General features: G+C 43.1%; 1 protein-coding gene across 9 annotated transcripts in view; it reads left to right on the forward strand.

The window, feature by feature from the left end:
- OBSCN (obscurin, cytoskeletal calmodulin and titin-interacting RhoGEF) overlaps nucleotides 1-16,933 on the forward strand; it is a 236,520-nt gene that overhangs the window by 1,665 nt on the left and 217,922 nt on the right. For all 9 annotated transcript variants that reach the window (XR_014494163.1, XM_083376954.1, XM_083376957.1 and 6 more), the window contains exons 2-3: nucleotides 9,156-10,287; nucleotides 15,414-15,683. Coding sequence is in view for 8 of the 9 variants with exons in the window: in XM_083376954.1 (XP_083233080.1) it covers nucleotides 9,165-10,287; nucleotides 15,414-15,683 (1,393 nt within the window). In the remaining variant the exon portion in view is untranslated. The remainder of the gene's footprint in view (nucleotides 1-9,155; nucleotides 10,288-15,413; nucleotides 15,684-16,933) is intronic.

Here is a 16,933-nt window from a genome sequence, read left to right on the forward strand (position 1 = left end):
AATGTCAATTTTTGCTTGTACCTTAATGATTACTTGAATATCAGTCATCCTTGATTTACAACTGTTTGTTTAGTCACCAAAGTTACAACAGCATTGAAACAAGAGAGTTACAACTGGTCCTCGCATTTACGACCGTTGAAGCATCCCCGTGGTCATGCGATTAAAATTTGGGTGCTTGGCAACCGGCCAGTATTTATGACAGTTGCAGCATGCCAGGGTCACAAGATTGCCATTTGCGACCTTCCCAGCCAAAGCCAAGTCCGGGGGCAGGGGAGCTGGATTCACTTAATGACCACAGGGTTCACTTTACAACTGCAGTGATTTGCCTAACGAAAAGTGTTTAAAAAGGTTGTAAAACCAGAGTGACTCCCTTAAGAACTGCCTTCCTTACTGGTGGAAATTCTGATCCCAATTGTGGTCGTAAATTGAGGACGACCTATGTGTATATTAGAGTAAAAAAAGATTGGCTCTAACTAGGTGAGAATAATCTCTGTATTACGTTTATAGACTGCAGACCCTTAAGCCAAACATGCGTAATTTTGTACAGGGTGTAGGTTATTACCACAACTGAGGTAAAAATTTCCATCGCTAAGCAAGATTTACCTCTTTTTGTGGTGTTTTTTTGCCACAGTTGTTAAGTGAAACTGACATTGTTAAATTAGTAACACGGTTGTTAAGTGAATCCGGCTTTCCCGCTGACTTTGCTGGGATCACGTGACCCCAGGACACTGCAACCGTCATAAATACGAGTCAGTTGCCAAGCGTCTGAATTTTGATCTTGTGACCCCAGGGATGCTGCGATGGCTGTAAGTGTGAAAAACGGCCATAAGCCACTTTTTTTTCAGTGCTTTTGTAACTTTGAGCAGCCACTAAGTGAACTGTTGTAAGTCGAGGACCACCTGTGGAGCAAAACATTACGCCGGAAGACCATTGCTGTGTTGTTTTGTGTAATGTTTGTGGGGCTTCTGCGTGACAGAGTGCTGTTTCACTTGTCCTGTGAGGAAAAACACTCTTCATGTGCTCAGAGGTACCCTCTTCTCTAAGTAGCTGGATGGTTCTGAGAAAAGCTATTGTGCTGTTTGCAAGTCAGATAATTTCGTCTTTGTAGAATTCTCAAATATTTCATTTTGTTTAGCAAGGGGAAATTTGCACTTGATGAAAATAGAAGGATTAAAACCAGGTTAATCAGAGCTGGCCACTTTTCCTGAATCTCTACAGTCAGTCCTTGATTTAGGGTCACAGTTGGGACCAGATGTTTCACAGCTAAGCAAGGCAGTTGTTAAAAGAACTGTGCCTGGTTTCTTTTTTGCCATGGTCACTAAGTGAATCATTGCAGTCGCTAAATGAATCATGTGGTTGTTAAGTGAATCATGTTACCCCCTTTGACTTTGCTTGTCAGAAGCCATCAGGGAAGGTTGCAATCATCATAATTCCATTGCCAAGTGTCTGAATTTTGATCACATGACTCTTGAGGATGCTGCGACCGTTGTAGGTGGGAGGATCAGCCATAAATCGCCTTTTTCAGTACCGTTGAAACTTAAAATGGTCACTAAATGAATGACTGTAAGTCGGGGGGCTACTGTGCAGGTTGTCTTTGACTTACATCAGTTTTTTTAGTGACTGAAGTTACAACAGAACTGAAAAAAGTGACCTATGACCTTTTTTCACACTTATGACCCTTGTAGCAACCCCTTGGTCACGTCATCAAAATTCAGACCCTTGGCAACTGACTCATATTTATGACGGTTGCAGTGCCCTGAGGTCATGTAATCCCTTTCTGTGACCTTCTGACAAACAAGGTCAATAGGGAAGCCAGATTCACTTAACAATCGTGTGGCTAACTTAACAACTTTCTTTACTTTTTTTCTTTATTAATATTTCTATACCGCCCTTCTCCCGAAGGACTCAGGGCGGTGTACAGGGCAAGAATAAAAACACAGAATTACAAAAGTTAAAAAGTAATTAAATACATGCCCACTAAAAACAATTAATACATAGTAAAAACCCCAATAAAATGACAGTAAAAACCCCACCATCCCCCCTGCAGGGATTTGCTTAACAACTGTGGCAAGAGAGGTCGTAAAATGGGGCAAAACTCATTTAACAAATGTCTCACTAGCAACAGAAATTTTGGGCTCAATTTTGGCCATAAGGCGAGGCGTATCTGTATTGAATGCCTAACTCTCGCCGTTGTTTTTCTACCTAAAAATTATCAGAGCTGAAGAGCAACTGATTTTTGCCAAGGTGGTTAAGTGAATCACAGCAGTCGTTAAGTGAATCACTGCAGTCATTAAGTGAATCACGTGGTTAGGAAAGATCGGGGAAATCAAAAGGACCACTCACAACTGCAACGGACCGTCAAAATCTGCAAGATAGCAGATCTGGCGTTGCAGACGTCCATCGCCTTTACTGTCCATCATCTCGCAGATTCTGACCTCTGTGGCTGTTCACCTTTTAATCCAGCGTGGCTAAATCTGACTTAAATCTGGATTTGACTTACAAAAATAAGGCAAGAATTCAAAGTACTCCAGGCCAGACCTGCCACTGGTGGGAAGTGGGTTTGAAGTTTGCAAACAGGTGGAAGCCCCATGTGGTGTGAAATGCAGGGGGGAGGGGAGGGCGAAGGAGGAGGAGGGTGGGCATTTGGTCAGGAGGAGAAGACAGCTGGGAACAACAACTCATCAGGGTTTTAGGAAGCAGCACAGCGCACCCTCCCTCCCTCCCTCCTTCCTCCCTCCCTCCTTCCTTCCTTCCTTCCTCTCTTTATCTTTCTCCCCTCTCTCCCTCCCTCTGTTTCTTTCTTTCTCTCTCCCTCCCCTTTCTTTCTTTCTTTCTTTCTTTCTTTCTTTCTTTCTTTCTTTCTTTCTTTCTTTCTTTCTTTCTTTCTTTCTTTCTCTTTCTGCCCTCCCTCCCTTTCTTTCTTTCTTTCTTTCTTTCTTTCTTTCTTTCTTTCTTTCTTTCTTTCTTTCTTTCTTTCTCTTTCTGCCCTCTCTCCCTCCATTTCTTTCTTTCTTTCTTTCTTTCTTTCTTTCTTTCTTTCTTTCTTTCTTTCTCTTTCTTTTTCTTTCTTTCTGCCCTCCCTCCCTCCCTCCCTCCCTCCCTCTCTCTCTCTTTCTTTCTTTCTTTCTTTCTTTCTTTCTTTCTTTCTTTCTTTCTTTTCTTTCTTTCTTTCTTTCTTTCTTTCTTTCTTTTTCTTTCTTTCTCTTTCTTTTTCTTTCTCTTGACCATCATTATCTATCTATATATCTCTGTGTGTATGTATGTATGCATCTATCTATCTATCTACCAATCTATCATCAATATGTATCATCGACTCTTTCTTTCTCTATTTTTCTCTCTCTCTATTGAGACTCTAGAAAGAGTGCAGAGAAGAGCAACAAAGATGATCAAAGGGACTAGGGGCTAAAACTTATAAATAATGGTTGCAGGAATTGGGTATGTCTAGTCTAATGAAGAGAAAGATGAGGGGTGACATGATAGCAGTCTTCCAATATCTCAGGGGCTGCCCTAAAGAAGAGGGAGTCAAGCTATTCTCCAGAGCGCCCGAAGGCAGGACAAGAAGCAACGGATGGAAACCCGTCAAGTAGAGAAGCAACCTAGAACTAAGGAGAAACTTCCCGTTAGTGAGAATAATTAACCAGTGGAACCACCTGCCTCCAGAAGTTGTGAGTGCTCCAACACTGGAGGTTTTTAAGAAGGGACTGGGGTTGGACTAAAAGACCTCCAAGGTTCCTTCCATCATCATCATCATCGTCGTCATCATCATCATCATCCTTATTCATTAAACATGAACCTCAGTCAACTGAACATTCAAATTGACTGGCGCTAATGGTTGACACGGGTTGCTGCCAGCATCCTAGGTATCAACCAGGTATCTCCTTAAAATGTAAGATGTTCTGAGTAGCACAGTTTTTTGTAGCTTTGCTGGAGTTATTGCAGGAAGCTGCAATTTCTTGATGTATTTTGCAAAGTTTTGGGACATAGTTCCCAGTGCCCCGATGACAATGAGTATCACTGTTACAAGTTTCATCCATATTATTATTATTATTACTTTTATTATAAAACATGAAACTCAGTCAACTGAACATTGACTGGCACTAATGGTTGACACCCCCTTCATGGATTACTGCCTTGTCGTGGCAAAGGGGCTTGCGTAATTCAATGAAACTATGAGCTATGCCGTGCAGGGCCCCCCAAGACCGACAGGTCATAGCAGAGAGTTCTGACAAAACGTGATCCACAGGAGAAGGAAATGTCAATCCACTCCAGTATCTTTGCCACGAAAACCCCATGGACAGTACCAAAAGGAAAAAAGATATGACGCTGGAAGATGAGCCCCTCAGGTCGGAAGGCGTCCAATATGCTACTGGGGAAGAGCAGAGGGCTAGTACTAGTAGCGCCAGAAAGAATGAAGCGACTGGGCCAAAGCCGAAAGGACGCTCAGCTGTGGATGTGTCTGGTGGTGAAAGGAAAGTCCGATGCTGTAAAGATTTTTTTCCATAGGAACCTGGAATGTAAGATCCATGAATCAAGGAAAGCTGGACATGGTCAAACAAGAGATGACATGACTGGACATTGACATCTTAGGAATCAGCGAACTAAAATGGACAGGAATGGGTGAATTTAATTCAGATGCCCATCAGGTATATTACTGTGGGCAAGAATCCCTCAGAAGAAATGGAGTAGCCTTCATAGTAAATAAAAGAGTAGGAAAAGCAATACTGGGATACAATCCCCAAAATGACAGAATGATCTCATTTCGAATCCAAGGTGAACCATTCAATATCACAATAGTCCAAGTCTATGCCCTACCGGTGCTGAACAAGATGAAATTGACTGGTTCTATGAAGCCCTACAACACCTTATAGAACTAACAGCAAAAAATGATGTCCTTATCATCATGGGGGATTGGAATGCTAAAGTAGGAAGCCAAAAGATAACCGGAATAACAGACAAGTTTGGCCTTGGAGTACAAAGTGAAGCAGGGCACAGGCTGACAAAATTTTGTCAAGAGAATATGATGGTCATAGCAAACACTCTTTTCCAACAACCCAAGAGATGACTGTACACATGGACATCACCAGACGGTCAACACAGAAGTCAGATTGACTATGTGCTCTGCAGCCAAAGATGGAGAAGCCACTCAGATATGAACTAAATCATATCCCTGATAAATACACAGTAGAGGAGATGAATAGATTTAAGGAATTAGATCTGATAGACAGAGTGCCTGAAGAACTATGGACGGAACATTGTACAAGAAGTAGCAACTAAAACCATCCCAAAGAAAAAGAAATGCAAGAAAGCAAAATGGCTGTCTGAGGAAGCTTTGCAAATAGTTGAGGAAAGGAGGGAAGCGAAAGGCAAGGGAGAAAAAGAAAGATACACCCAGCTGAATGCAGAATTCCAGAGAGTAGCTAGAAGAGATAAGAATGCCTTCTTAAATGAACAGTGCAAAGAAACAGAAGAAAACAATAGAATAGGGAGGACTAGAAAATTGGAGAGATGAAGGGAACGTTTCATGCAAAAATGAGCATGATAAAGGACCCAAATGGCAGGGACCTAACAGAGGCAGAAGAGATTAAGAAGAGGTGGCAAAATTACACAGAACTATACAAGAACGAGCTTAACGTCCCTGATAACCAGGATGAGGTGGTCATTGACCGTGAACCAGACATCCTAGAATGTGAAGTGAAATGGGCCTTAGGAAAGCTGAGCAACAACAAAGCTAGTGGAGGTGACAGTATTCCAGCTGAGCGATTCAAAATCTTAAAAGACGATGCAGTAAAAATGCTACACTCAATTTGCCAGCAAATTTGGAAAGCTCAACAGTGGCCACAGGAGTGGAAAAGATCAGTTTACATTCCAGTTCCAAAGAAAGGCAGTGCCAAAGAATGTTCAAACTATTGTACCATTGCACTCATTTCTCATGCTAGTAAAGTTGTGCTTAAAATCCTACAAGCTAGACTCCAACAGTATGTGGATCGAGAACTACCAGAAGTATAGGCAGGATTTCGAAGAGGCAGAGGAACTAGAGATCAAATTGCCAACATACACTGGATCATGGAGAAAGCTAGGGGGTTCCAGAAAAACATCAACTTCTGCTTCATTAACTATGCTAAAGCCTTTGATTGTGTGGATCATAACAAACTGTGGCAAGTTCTCAAAGAGATGGAAGTACCAGACCATCTTATTTGTCTCTTGAGAAACCTATATGCGGGTCAAGAAGCAACAGTGAGAACTGGACACGGAACCACTGATTGGTTCAAAATTGGGAAAGGAGTCCGGCAAGACTGTATACTGTCACCCTGCCTGTTTAACTTATATGCAGAGGACATCATGAGAAAGGCAGAGCTAGATGAATCAAAAGTTGGAATTAAGATTGCCGGGAGAAATATCAACAACCTCAGATATGCAGATGATACCACTCTAATGGCAGAAAGTGAAGAGGAACTAAACTCTTGTTGCAAGTGAAGGAGAGTGCAAAAGTTGGGTTGAAACTAAACATTAAGAAAACCAAGATCATGGCATCCGGCCCTCTCAATTCCTGGCAAATAGATGGGGAAGAAATGGAGGTAATGACAGATTTTCTTTTCCTGGGCTCCAAGATCACTGCAGATGGGGACTGTAGCCAAGAAATTAAGACTCTTGCTTCTGGGGAGGAAAGCCATGGGAAATCTCTACAGCACACTAAAAAGCAGAGCCATCACCCTGTCAACAAAAGTGCATATCGGGAAAGGGCGGTATATAAATCTAAATAAAATAAATAAATAAATAAAATATAGTCAAGGCTATGGTCTTCCCAGTTGCAATGTATGGTGGTGAAAGTTGGACCATAAGAAAGGCTGAGCGCCAAAGAATTGAGGCCTTTGAACTATGGTGCTGGAGAAGACTCCTGCGAGTCCCTTGGACTGCAAGGCGATCAGTCTTGGTGGAGCAGTGGGCTAATGCCTCCTTAAGTAACACCAGCTGCCTGCAATTAGTGCAGGTTCGCGTCCCACCAGGCTCAAGGTTGACTCAGCCTTCCATCCTTCCGAGGTAGGTAAAATGAGGATCCAGATTGTTGGATGGAGTCACTGAAGCAGGAGGCGTGAGCTTAAATGGACTCCAGAAGATGGTAGAGGACAGGAAGGCCTGGAGGAACGTTGTCCACAGGGTCGCGATGGGTCGGACACGACTTCGCAACTAACAACAACAACAACAATGGTTGACACGGGTTGCTGCCAGCATCCTAGGTATCAACCAGGTATCTCCTTAAAATGTAAGATGTTCTGAGTAGCGCAGTGTTTTGTAGCTTTGCTGGAGTTATTGCAGGAAGCTGCAATTTCTTGATGTATTTTGCAAAGTTTTATTATCGTCGTCATCATCATTGTCATCATCATCATCCTCTCATCTACCTACCTACCTACCTACCTATCTATCCTCTGCTGGCTGGGGAATTCTGGGGCTTAAAGTCCACTTGTCTTCCAGTTGCCAAGGCTGAGAAACCCTGGAAGAGAAGGTGGAAGGAAGTAATCTCAGATTAGCTGTCCCTTAAACAAGATGCAACATGCAGAATAATTCTTTTAACTACCTATTTATAACCTATTTCCACCTCCTGCAATTGGTAGCTAAATAATGTGGAATTTTTCCACAAAGGCTCTTGAGCTGAATTTCAGATAATCCTTGAGTTACACCTCAAGTGGAGCCTGCCCATCATGGTAGTAAGTCATGACGATTGTAAATCAATTCATCCACATGACCGGCCTGATTTTATGATCTTTTCTGCAACAGTCACTAAGTGGATCATGGTAAAACATGGTCACGTGACCATGAACTGCTGCAAATGACCAGAAATGTCCAGATGGCTGAGGGATGATGGCTATCAGAACTTCAGAACTGGGTCATAAATTTCCCCAGGTTGCTTAGCAACCGGTCGTAAGTTGAGGACCACCTGTCCTTAGGAGAAGGGAATTGTATCCAGGTTTATTGTACATAAAGGCTTCCTGTGATCCCTGCTGATTATGGTTAGTCCTCGATTTATGACCACAGTTGGGACCAAAGTGGTTGTTAAGTGAGTCACACTTGATTTTACAACCTATTTTGTCATGGATCTTAAACGAATAACTGCAACTGTTAGATGTGTCTTGCAACCATTAAGCGAGTGTGACTTCCCCCCATTGACTTTGCTTGTCAGAATGTTGCAAATGGTGGATCATATGACCCCTGGATGCTGCCACCGTCGTAAATAGAGGCCAATTGCCAAACACCGAAAGTTTGATCATGTCACTGTGGGGATGCTGGGTTGCTTGTAAGCATGAGGACCAGTTGTAATTCACTTTTTTCAGTGACGCTGTAACTTTGAATGGCCACTTAATGAATGGTTGCATGTTGAGGACATACAACCAAGATGGGAAAAGAACGACTCCAGATCCCAGGTGCAGAAATAAAATGGATCTCGGTGTTCTACTTGATCCTAATATTCAGGGGTCCCCAATCGCTGGGTCACAGCTAACTACTGGGCCACAGCCTATTGGCCTCGGCCACCTGAGTGGTTGGCCAGTGCTCACATGTGTGCACATGCACACAGCCCACTCATGCAAGCATTACTGTAAGCATTGTGGGCATTTGTGGCCCCACTCATATGAGCATTGCCACAAGGGTCACCTGTTAGCGCGAGCATCACCGAGTGTGTCGCGGGCATTCGCGGCTCCACACATGAACATGAGCGTCATTGTGAGCATCATGGGCACTCGCAACCCCACTTGTGGAAGCACTCACGGCCCCACTCGTGTGAACAACAGGTGTCTATGTGTGTGCATGCATTCACCACCACACAGAAAACCATCCCTCTCCCTCCCCCCACCTTCGCTCTGGGCTGCCAACCTTAAAAGATTGGGGAACTCTGTTCTACTTGGTCATAATGTTCTACTGATATTCTACTTGATCATAATGTTTTACAGGTTCTCCTCAACATATAAACGTGTTTAGTGACCATGGGATTATAGTAGGTCATAAGTGCAAGGACCGCTCATAAGTCCATGCTGTTGTAATTTCAAACACTCACTCAATGAACGGTCATAAGTCAAGGACAACCTGTACAACCCTTCATCAGAGTGTCCACAAAATTCATTTTCCTGCTTTGCTCCTCATGCTTGTTGTTCTTCTCCTTGTAGGCCATCAAGATGGATTACAGTTCCTACAGCGGCGTGCCGAGGTTCTTGACAAGACCCAAAGCCTTTGTGGTCTCCATGGGCAAAGATGCCACCTTGAGCTGCCAGATCATTGGCAACCCCATCCCTTTGGTAAGCTGGGAGAAGGATAAACTCCCCCTCCAGATGGGAGGACGCTTCAAGATGGTGGAAGATGATGACCTTTATCGTCTCACAATCTACAACTTGAGCTTGGAGGACAGTGGTCAGTACATTTGCCGGGCCAAGAACACGATTGGGGAAGCCTTCGCCGCTGTCAGCATAAAAGTCGGGGAGCAGACCACTGTGACAGAATCAGCGCCGTACTTCATCCAGAAGCCCACATCCATCCGAGTGATCATGGGTGAAGATGCCATGTTCAAGTGCATCGTCCAAGGTAGTCCTCCCCTCGCCATCAACTGGGAGAAGGATGGGAAACACCTCGGCAAATCGTACGATTCCAACCGGATTCAGATCGAATCCCAGGGTGAGAAGAATGCTCTGAAGATCCAAAGTACTCGTTTGGGAGACAGTGGGACCTACACTTGCCATGCAGAGAATCCTTTAGGATCCTCCAGTGCGGCTGCAGCATTGATGGTGGATCTTCCAGATTCGTACAGCCCAGGCAGCACGAGACACAGCATAGATGACATTGGCAGCAAGACTTCTCCATTGTTGTCCCACATGCAGAAAAGACGAGAAGAAATCCGGAAGAGTGATTTGTCCGGGGTAGACTTCTTGATATCCACTGAAGGACGGTCCAAACTCGGATTGAGCTTGTCCTTGGATTACGAACGGGCTGCTAGCTTGACCTCCAAGGGACTCCGTGGTGATGGAGGCTCATATTATCGGGTGACCACCCGGAGTTTCACTGTCACTGAGGGCAAGCATGCCAAAATGAGCTGCTATGTGACCGGGGAACCCAAACCGGAGACAGTTTGGAAGAAGGATGGCGAGGTGATCCTTGAGAGCCGGAGACATATCATTTATGAGGATGAGCAGGAGAATTTTGTCTTGAAGATCCTCTTTTGCAAGCAAGTCGATAATGGCCTCTACACCTGCACGGCTTCAAACTTGGCAGGACAGACCTACAGTTCTGTGTTGGTGACCGTCAAAGGTGAGTAGCCATAGTTCCTCCATTGTGTTGCACAATGGGCTCAAGACCAGACAATTTGGCGGGACAGACCTACAGTTCTGTGTGGGTAATCATCAAAGGTTAGTAACCTCTGTTGTGTAGCACAATGGGTTCAATACTATATAATTTGGCAGAACAGACCTACAGTTCTGTGTTGGCAATCATCAAAGGTGAGTAGCCATGGATCCTCCATTGTGTAGCAAATGATCTCAAAACCAGACAATTTGGCGGAACAGGCCTACACTTCTGTGTGGGTAATCATCAAAGGTTAGTAGCCTCTGTTGTGTAGCACAATGGGTTCAATACTATACAATTTGGCGGAACAGACCTACAGTTCTGTGTTGGCCATCATCAAAGGTGAGTAGCCATAGATGCTTCATTGTGTAGCAAATGATCTCAAGACCACACAATTTGGCAGGACAGACCTACAGTTCTGTGTGGGTAATCATCAAAGGTTAGTAGCCTCTGTTGTGTAGTACAATGGGTTCAATACTTTACAATTTGGCGGAACAGACCTACAGTTCTGTGTTGGCCATCATCAAAGGTGAGTAGCCATAGATGCTTCATTGTGTAGCAAATGATCTCAAGACCACACAATTTGGCAGGACAGACCTACAGTTCTGTGTGGGTAATCATCAAAGGTTAGTAGCCTCTGTTGTGTAGTACAATGGGTTCAATACTATACAATTTGGCGGAACAGACCTACAGTTCTGTGTTGGCCATCATCAAAGTTGAGTAGCCACAGATGCTCCATTGTGTAGCAAATGATCTCAAGACCACACAATTTGGCAGGACAGACCTACAGTTCTGTGTGGGTAATCATCAAACATTAGTAGCCTCTGTTGTGTAGCACAATGGGTTCAATACTATACAATTTGGTGGGACCTACAGTTCTGTGTGGATAATCATCAAAGGTGAGTAGACGTAGATCCTCCGTTGTGTAACACAATCAATACCACACAATTTGGTGGGACAGACCTACAGTTCTGTGTTGGTAATCGTCAAAGGTGAATAGCCGTAGATCCTCCGTTGTGTAACACAATCAATACCACACAATTTGGTGGGACAGACCTACAGTTCTGTGTTGGTAATCGTCAAAGGTGAGTAGCCGTAGATCCTCCGTTGTGTAACACAATCAATACCACACAGTTTGGTGGGAAAGACCTACAGGTCTATGTTGGTAATTGTCAAAGGTGAGTAGCCGTAGAACCTCCATTGTGTAACACAATACCACACAATTTGGTGGGACAGACCTACAGTTCTGTGTTGGTAATTGTCAAAGGTGAGTAGCCGTAGATCCTCCGTTGTGTAACATAATCAATACCACACAGTTTGGTGGGACAGACCTACAGTTCTGTGTTGGTAATTGTCAAAGGTGAGTAGCCGTAGATCCTCCATTGTGTAACACAATCAATACCACACAGTTTGGTGGGACAGACCTACAGTTCTGTGTTGGTAATTGTCAAAGGTGAGTAGCCGTAGATCCTCCGTTGTGTAACACAATCAATATCACACAGTTTGGTGGGACAGACCTACAGTTCTGTGTTGGTAATTGTCAAAGGTGAGTAGCTGTAGATCCTCCGTTGTGTAACACAATCAATACCACACAGTTTGGTGGGAAAGACCTACAGGTCTATGTTGGTAATTGTCAAAGGTGAGTAGCCGTAGAACCTCCATTGTGTAACACAATACCACACAATTTGGTGGGACAGACCTACAGTTCTGTGTTGGTAATTGTCAAAGGTGAGTAGCCGTAGATCCTCCGTTGTGTAACATAATCAATACCACACAGTTTGGTGGGACAGACCTACAGTTCTGTGTTGGTAATTGTCAAAGGTGAGTAGCCGTAGATCCTCCATTGTGTAACACAATCAATACCACACAGTTTGGTGGGACAGACCTACAGTTCTGTGTTGGTAATTGTCAAAGGTGAGTAGCCGTAGATCCTCCGTTGTGTAACACAATCAATATCACACAGTTTGGTGGGACAGACCTACAGTTCTGTGTTGGTAATTGTCAAAGGTGAGTAGCTGTAGATCCTCCGTTGTGTAACACAATCAATACCACACAGTTTGGTGGGAAAGACCTACAGGTCTATGTTGGTAATTGTCAAAGGTGAGTAGCCGTAGAACCTCCATTGTGTAACACAATACCACACAATTTGGTGGGACAGACCTACAGTTCTGTGTTGGTAATTGTCAAAGGTGAGTAGCCGTAGATCCTCCGTTGTGTAACATAATCAATACCACACAGTTTGGTGGGACAGACCTACAGTTCTGTGTTGGTAATTGTCAAAGGTGAGTAGCCGTAGATCCTCCATTGTGTAACACAATCAATACCACACAGTTTGGTGGGACAGACCTACAGTTCTGTGTTGGTAATTGTCAAAGGTGAGTAGCCGTAGATCCTCCGTTGTGTAACATAATCAATACCACACAGTTTGGTGGGACAGACCTACAGTTCTGTGTTGGTAATTGCCAAAGGTGAGTAGCCGTAGATCCTCCGTTGTGTAACACAATACCACACAGTTTGGTGGGACAGACCTACAGTTCTGTGTTGGTAATTGTCAAAGGTGAGTAGCCATAGATCCTCCATTGTGTAACACAATCAATACCACACAGTTTGGTGGGACAGACCTACAGTTCTGTGTTGGTAATTGCCAAAGGTGAGTAGCCGTAGATCCTCCGTTGTGTAACACAATACCACACAGTTTGGTGGGACAGACCTACAGTTCTGTGTTGGTAATTGTCAAAGGTGAGTAGCCGTACATCCTCCGTTGTGTAACACAATCAATACCACACAGTTTGGTGGGACAGACCTACAGTTCTGTGTTGGTAATTGCCAAAGGTGAGTAGCCGTAGATCCTCCGTTGTGTAGCACAGCGGGCTGAAGACCAGGCAATTTGATGGGACAGACCTACAGTTCTGTCTTGGTGATCATCAAAGCTGTAGCTCCACCTGTGTTCAAGTTACCAAGGTACAGAAACCGTGGAAGAGAAGTCATAAGGAAATAACCTCAGATGAGCAGTCCATTCAACAAAAGCAGGACACAAAACAATTCTCTTAACTTCCTATTTACAACATATAGGTAGTCCTTGATGTATGACCACAACTGAGCCCAAAGTTTCTGTTGCTAAATCAAACATTTGTTAAATGAATTTTGCCCCATTTTACTACAGTTCTTGCCACAGTTGTTAAGTGAATTCCTGCAGTTGTTAAGTTAGTAACATGGTTGTTAAGTGAATCTGACTCCCCCATTGACTTTGCTTGTCAGAAGGTCACAAAAGGGGATTGCGTGACCTTGGGACACCGTAACTATCATAAATACGAGCCAATTGCCAAAATTGTCAAATTCTGATCATGTGACAGTTGGGAGTGATGGTTGTTCGTGTGGAAAAATGGCCAGGAATCACTTTTTTCAGTGCCGTTGCAACTTTGAACGGTCATTAAACAAACGATTCTAATTTGAGGACTATCTGTAATAGTGTTTTTATTTTTTAAAGAACATTTAGCTTCACAACTAAAAGAAGACTGTTAAATGGATTTTTAAACTAGAAGAAATCTAATCCCAGGCCTATTTTGTGCAGAAGTAGGTGCCAAAGAAATAAACATATATCTTGGCTAGTTTTGCAAGGAGATATTCAATTTTCACATTCCATTGGACGGTGATTTGATCCAGTGTAAAATGGATTCCTTGATCTCAAATCCATAATTCAGTAACATTTGCTGAATCAAGACCCTGAAAGCAATCAATGTTTCAGCTAAGGACAAGCAGTCCTCGACGTACAAGCAGTCACTTGTAATAGATCCTGGATAAGCCCTGATTTCAACCCAATTTCAAAGTTTTGATGTCCACCCTTAACCTAGTCACGTGGATTCATTTTGGGCACTTGGCAACCAGCCTGCTTTAATGACCGTTTTCAGCAGTCCATGGTCACATGATTGCAATTCATGATGTTTTGGCTGGAAATCAACATTTATATCTGTTTTAGAGCATCCCCTAATGGGCTGGCTTTACTTTATGAGCGCAGAATTCACTTAATGACAGTAGCATTCTCTTGACAGCTGGCGGGTTGACTTAATGATCACCCTAAATAAGTTGCAAAATTGGTGTCAAATGGCGGCCCATTTAAACTTCATGACTTATGACTGTAAGTGCAAGTTCACTTACGGTCGTAAGTCAAGGACTACCTGTATGTTCCAGTGTTGTTAGAAAAATAAACTATAAGAAGGAATGGTAGCTCCTCATGCCCAGGGCTTTGAAAGGGATTGAATTAATTCACAGAAGACAGGTAGTCCTTGACTTACGATCCCAATTGAACCTCAAACCTCTCTGCTAAGTGAGATAGTTGTTGAGTTTTCGCCTCCAGCAAGAAAAGGTCATAAAATCGGGCAAACACTCACTTAACAACTATCTTGCTTAGCAATGGAAACTTTGAGCTCAATTGTGGTCCTAAGTTGAGGACTACCTGTACTGATGTTCCACTTGATCGTAATGTTCTACTGAGGTTCTACTTGATCATAATGTTCTACTATTGTTCTACTTGATCACAATGTTTTATTTATGTTGCGGTTGATCGTAATTTTCTACTGATGTTCCCCTTGATCATAATGTTCTACTGATGTTCTGCTTGATCATAATGTTCCATTGATGTTAAACTGAATCCTAATTTTCTAGTGATGTTCCACTTGATCATAGTGTTCTAGTGGATGTTCTACTTGATCATAATGTTCTATTGATGTTCCGCTTGATCCTAATTTTCTACTGATGTTTCACTTGATCACGTTCTACTGTATCTTAATGTTCTACTGATGTTCCAGATCATAATGCTCTACTGATGTTCTGCTGGATCATAGTATTGTACTGATGTTCTACTGGATCTTAATGTTCTAGTAATATTTTTAAATGTAGAATAGAATAGAGCTGGAAGGGACCTTGGAGGTCTTCTAGTCCAGCCCCCTGCTCGAGCATATTCTAAATCATAATGTTCTACTGATGTTAGGGTTAGAGTTCTTAACATGATCTTAACGTCATTTAGAGCTGTTTGATGGTTCTTCTTCAGTCTTGTCTCTTCCCAAAGTTCGTTTCTTCATCTGTTTCTTTCCCAGAACCGAGAATACCTTTCAAGACAAAACTCCAAGACTTAGAGGTTCGGGAGAAGGAGTCGGCGATCTTCTTGTGTGAAGTGCCTCGTTCTGATGTGGAGACCACTTGGTTCAAAGAGGAGACCAGACTTCAACAGAATGACAAGTACAAGATCGAAGAAGATGGGACATGTCGTAAGCTCACGGTCCAAAACGTCACCATGGACGATGATGCTGTCTACATTTGCGAGATGAAGGAAGGCAGCAGAACCATCGCCGAATTGAGTGTTCAAGGTAAGCGAAGTCCGTTTGATCTTTTCTCCATAGGACTTCCTTCTACAGGTAGTTCTCGACTTATCATCAGTTGCTTAGTTATAAACTGCCTGAAATAGGAAATTTACAACATGGAACCGATATTCCAACAGTTCCCTGAAGTCACATGACTACATTTTGGATCCTTGGCAACCCACATGCCTTAACAGCCATTTGCAATGTCCCACAATCATGTGAACATGTTTTGTGATGGTTTTGCTGAAAACCGGCAATTATTTCCAGTTTTGGGGAAAACTGTGCGGTAGTGCACAATGGGTTCGCTTAACGAACACTGCATTTGCTTAATGACACTGTTCACACTTACAATTGCCACGTTCATTTAACGACTGCTGCAAACCCCATAAAAATGACCTAGCCATTTTAGGAAAAAACTAATGAGTGTAATGGGCAGGCTCCATTTACAGTCATTACTTTGAGGACTGCCTGTAATGCAGTCCTTTATATTATTTCAGACTTATGCAAGAATGTGCATTGGTGTCCATATGGGCTCCACCCATTTTTTTTATTGAAAAGTTTTACAATACATTTTATTTTTGACAAAACAAAACCCCTCCCAACCCCCTCCCCTCTCCCCAACCCTCCCCAACACCTCCCTCCCTTCCCCCTCCCCCCTCCCCAACTTCCCAGAGCTAAGTACAGGGTATAAAAATACAAACAATCATAATCTACCTTATGCAAACAACAATAAACCCATTTTTTAATGCGCATTGCACACCTGAAAAAAGCAGATAGTTGCAACTGGACCATCATGGCTGCTAGTGAGGCGATGATGCCAGAGTAAATATTATTATTACAGATAGTCCTCAATTTACAACCATTTGTTTAGTGACCGAAGTTACAATGGCACTGAAGAAAGTGACTTATGACCGTTTTTCATATTTATGACCGTTGCAGCATCTCCAGGGTTATGTGATCAAAATTCAGATGCTTGGCAACCTGCTTGTATTATGACGGTTGCAGTGACTCAAAGTCACATGATCCTGTTTTGCGACCTTCTGACAAGCAGTGGGGAAGCCAGATTCACTTAACGACCGTGTTACTAACTTAATAACAGCAGAGATTACCTAGCAACTGCAGCAAGAAAGGTCATCAAATGGGGCAAAACTTCCTTAACAACTGCGTCACTTAGCAGTGGAAATTTTGAGCTTGAGGACTACCTGTATTATTATTTACTGAATTTATTTGCCACCCAACTTGCCATAAGAATTGAG

Source organism: Vipera ursinii (assembly GCF_947247035.1).
Source record: "Vipera ursinii genome assembly, chromosome: Z".
Taxonomy (NCBI): Eukaryota; Metazoa; Chordata; class Lepidosauria; order Squamata; family Viperidae; genus Vipera; species Vipera ursinii.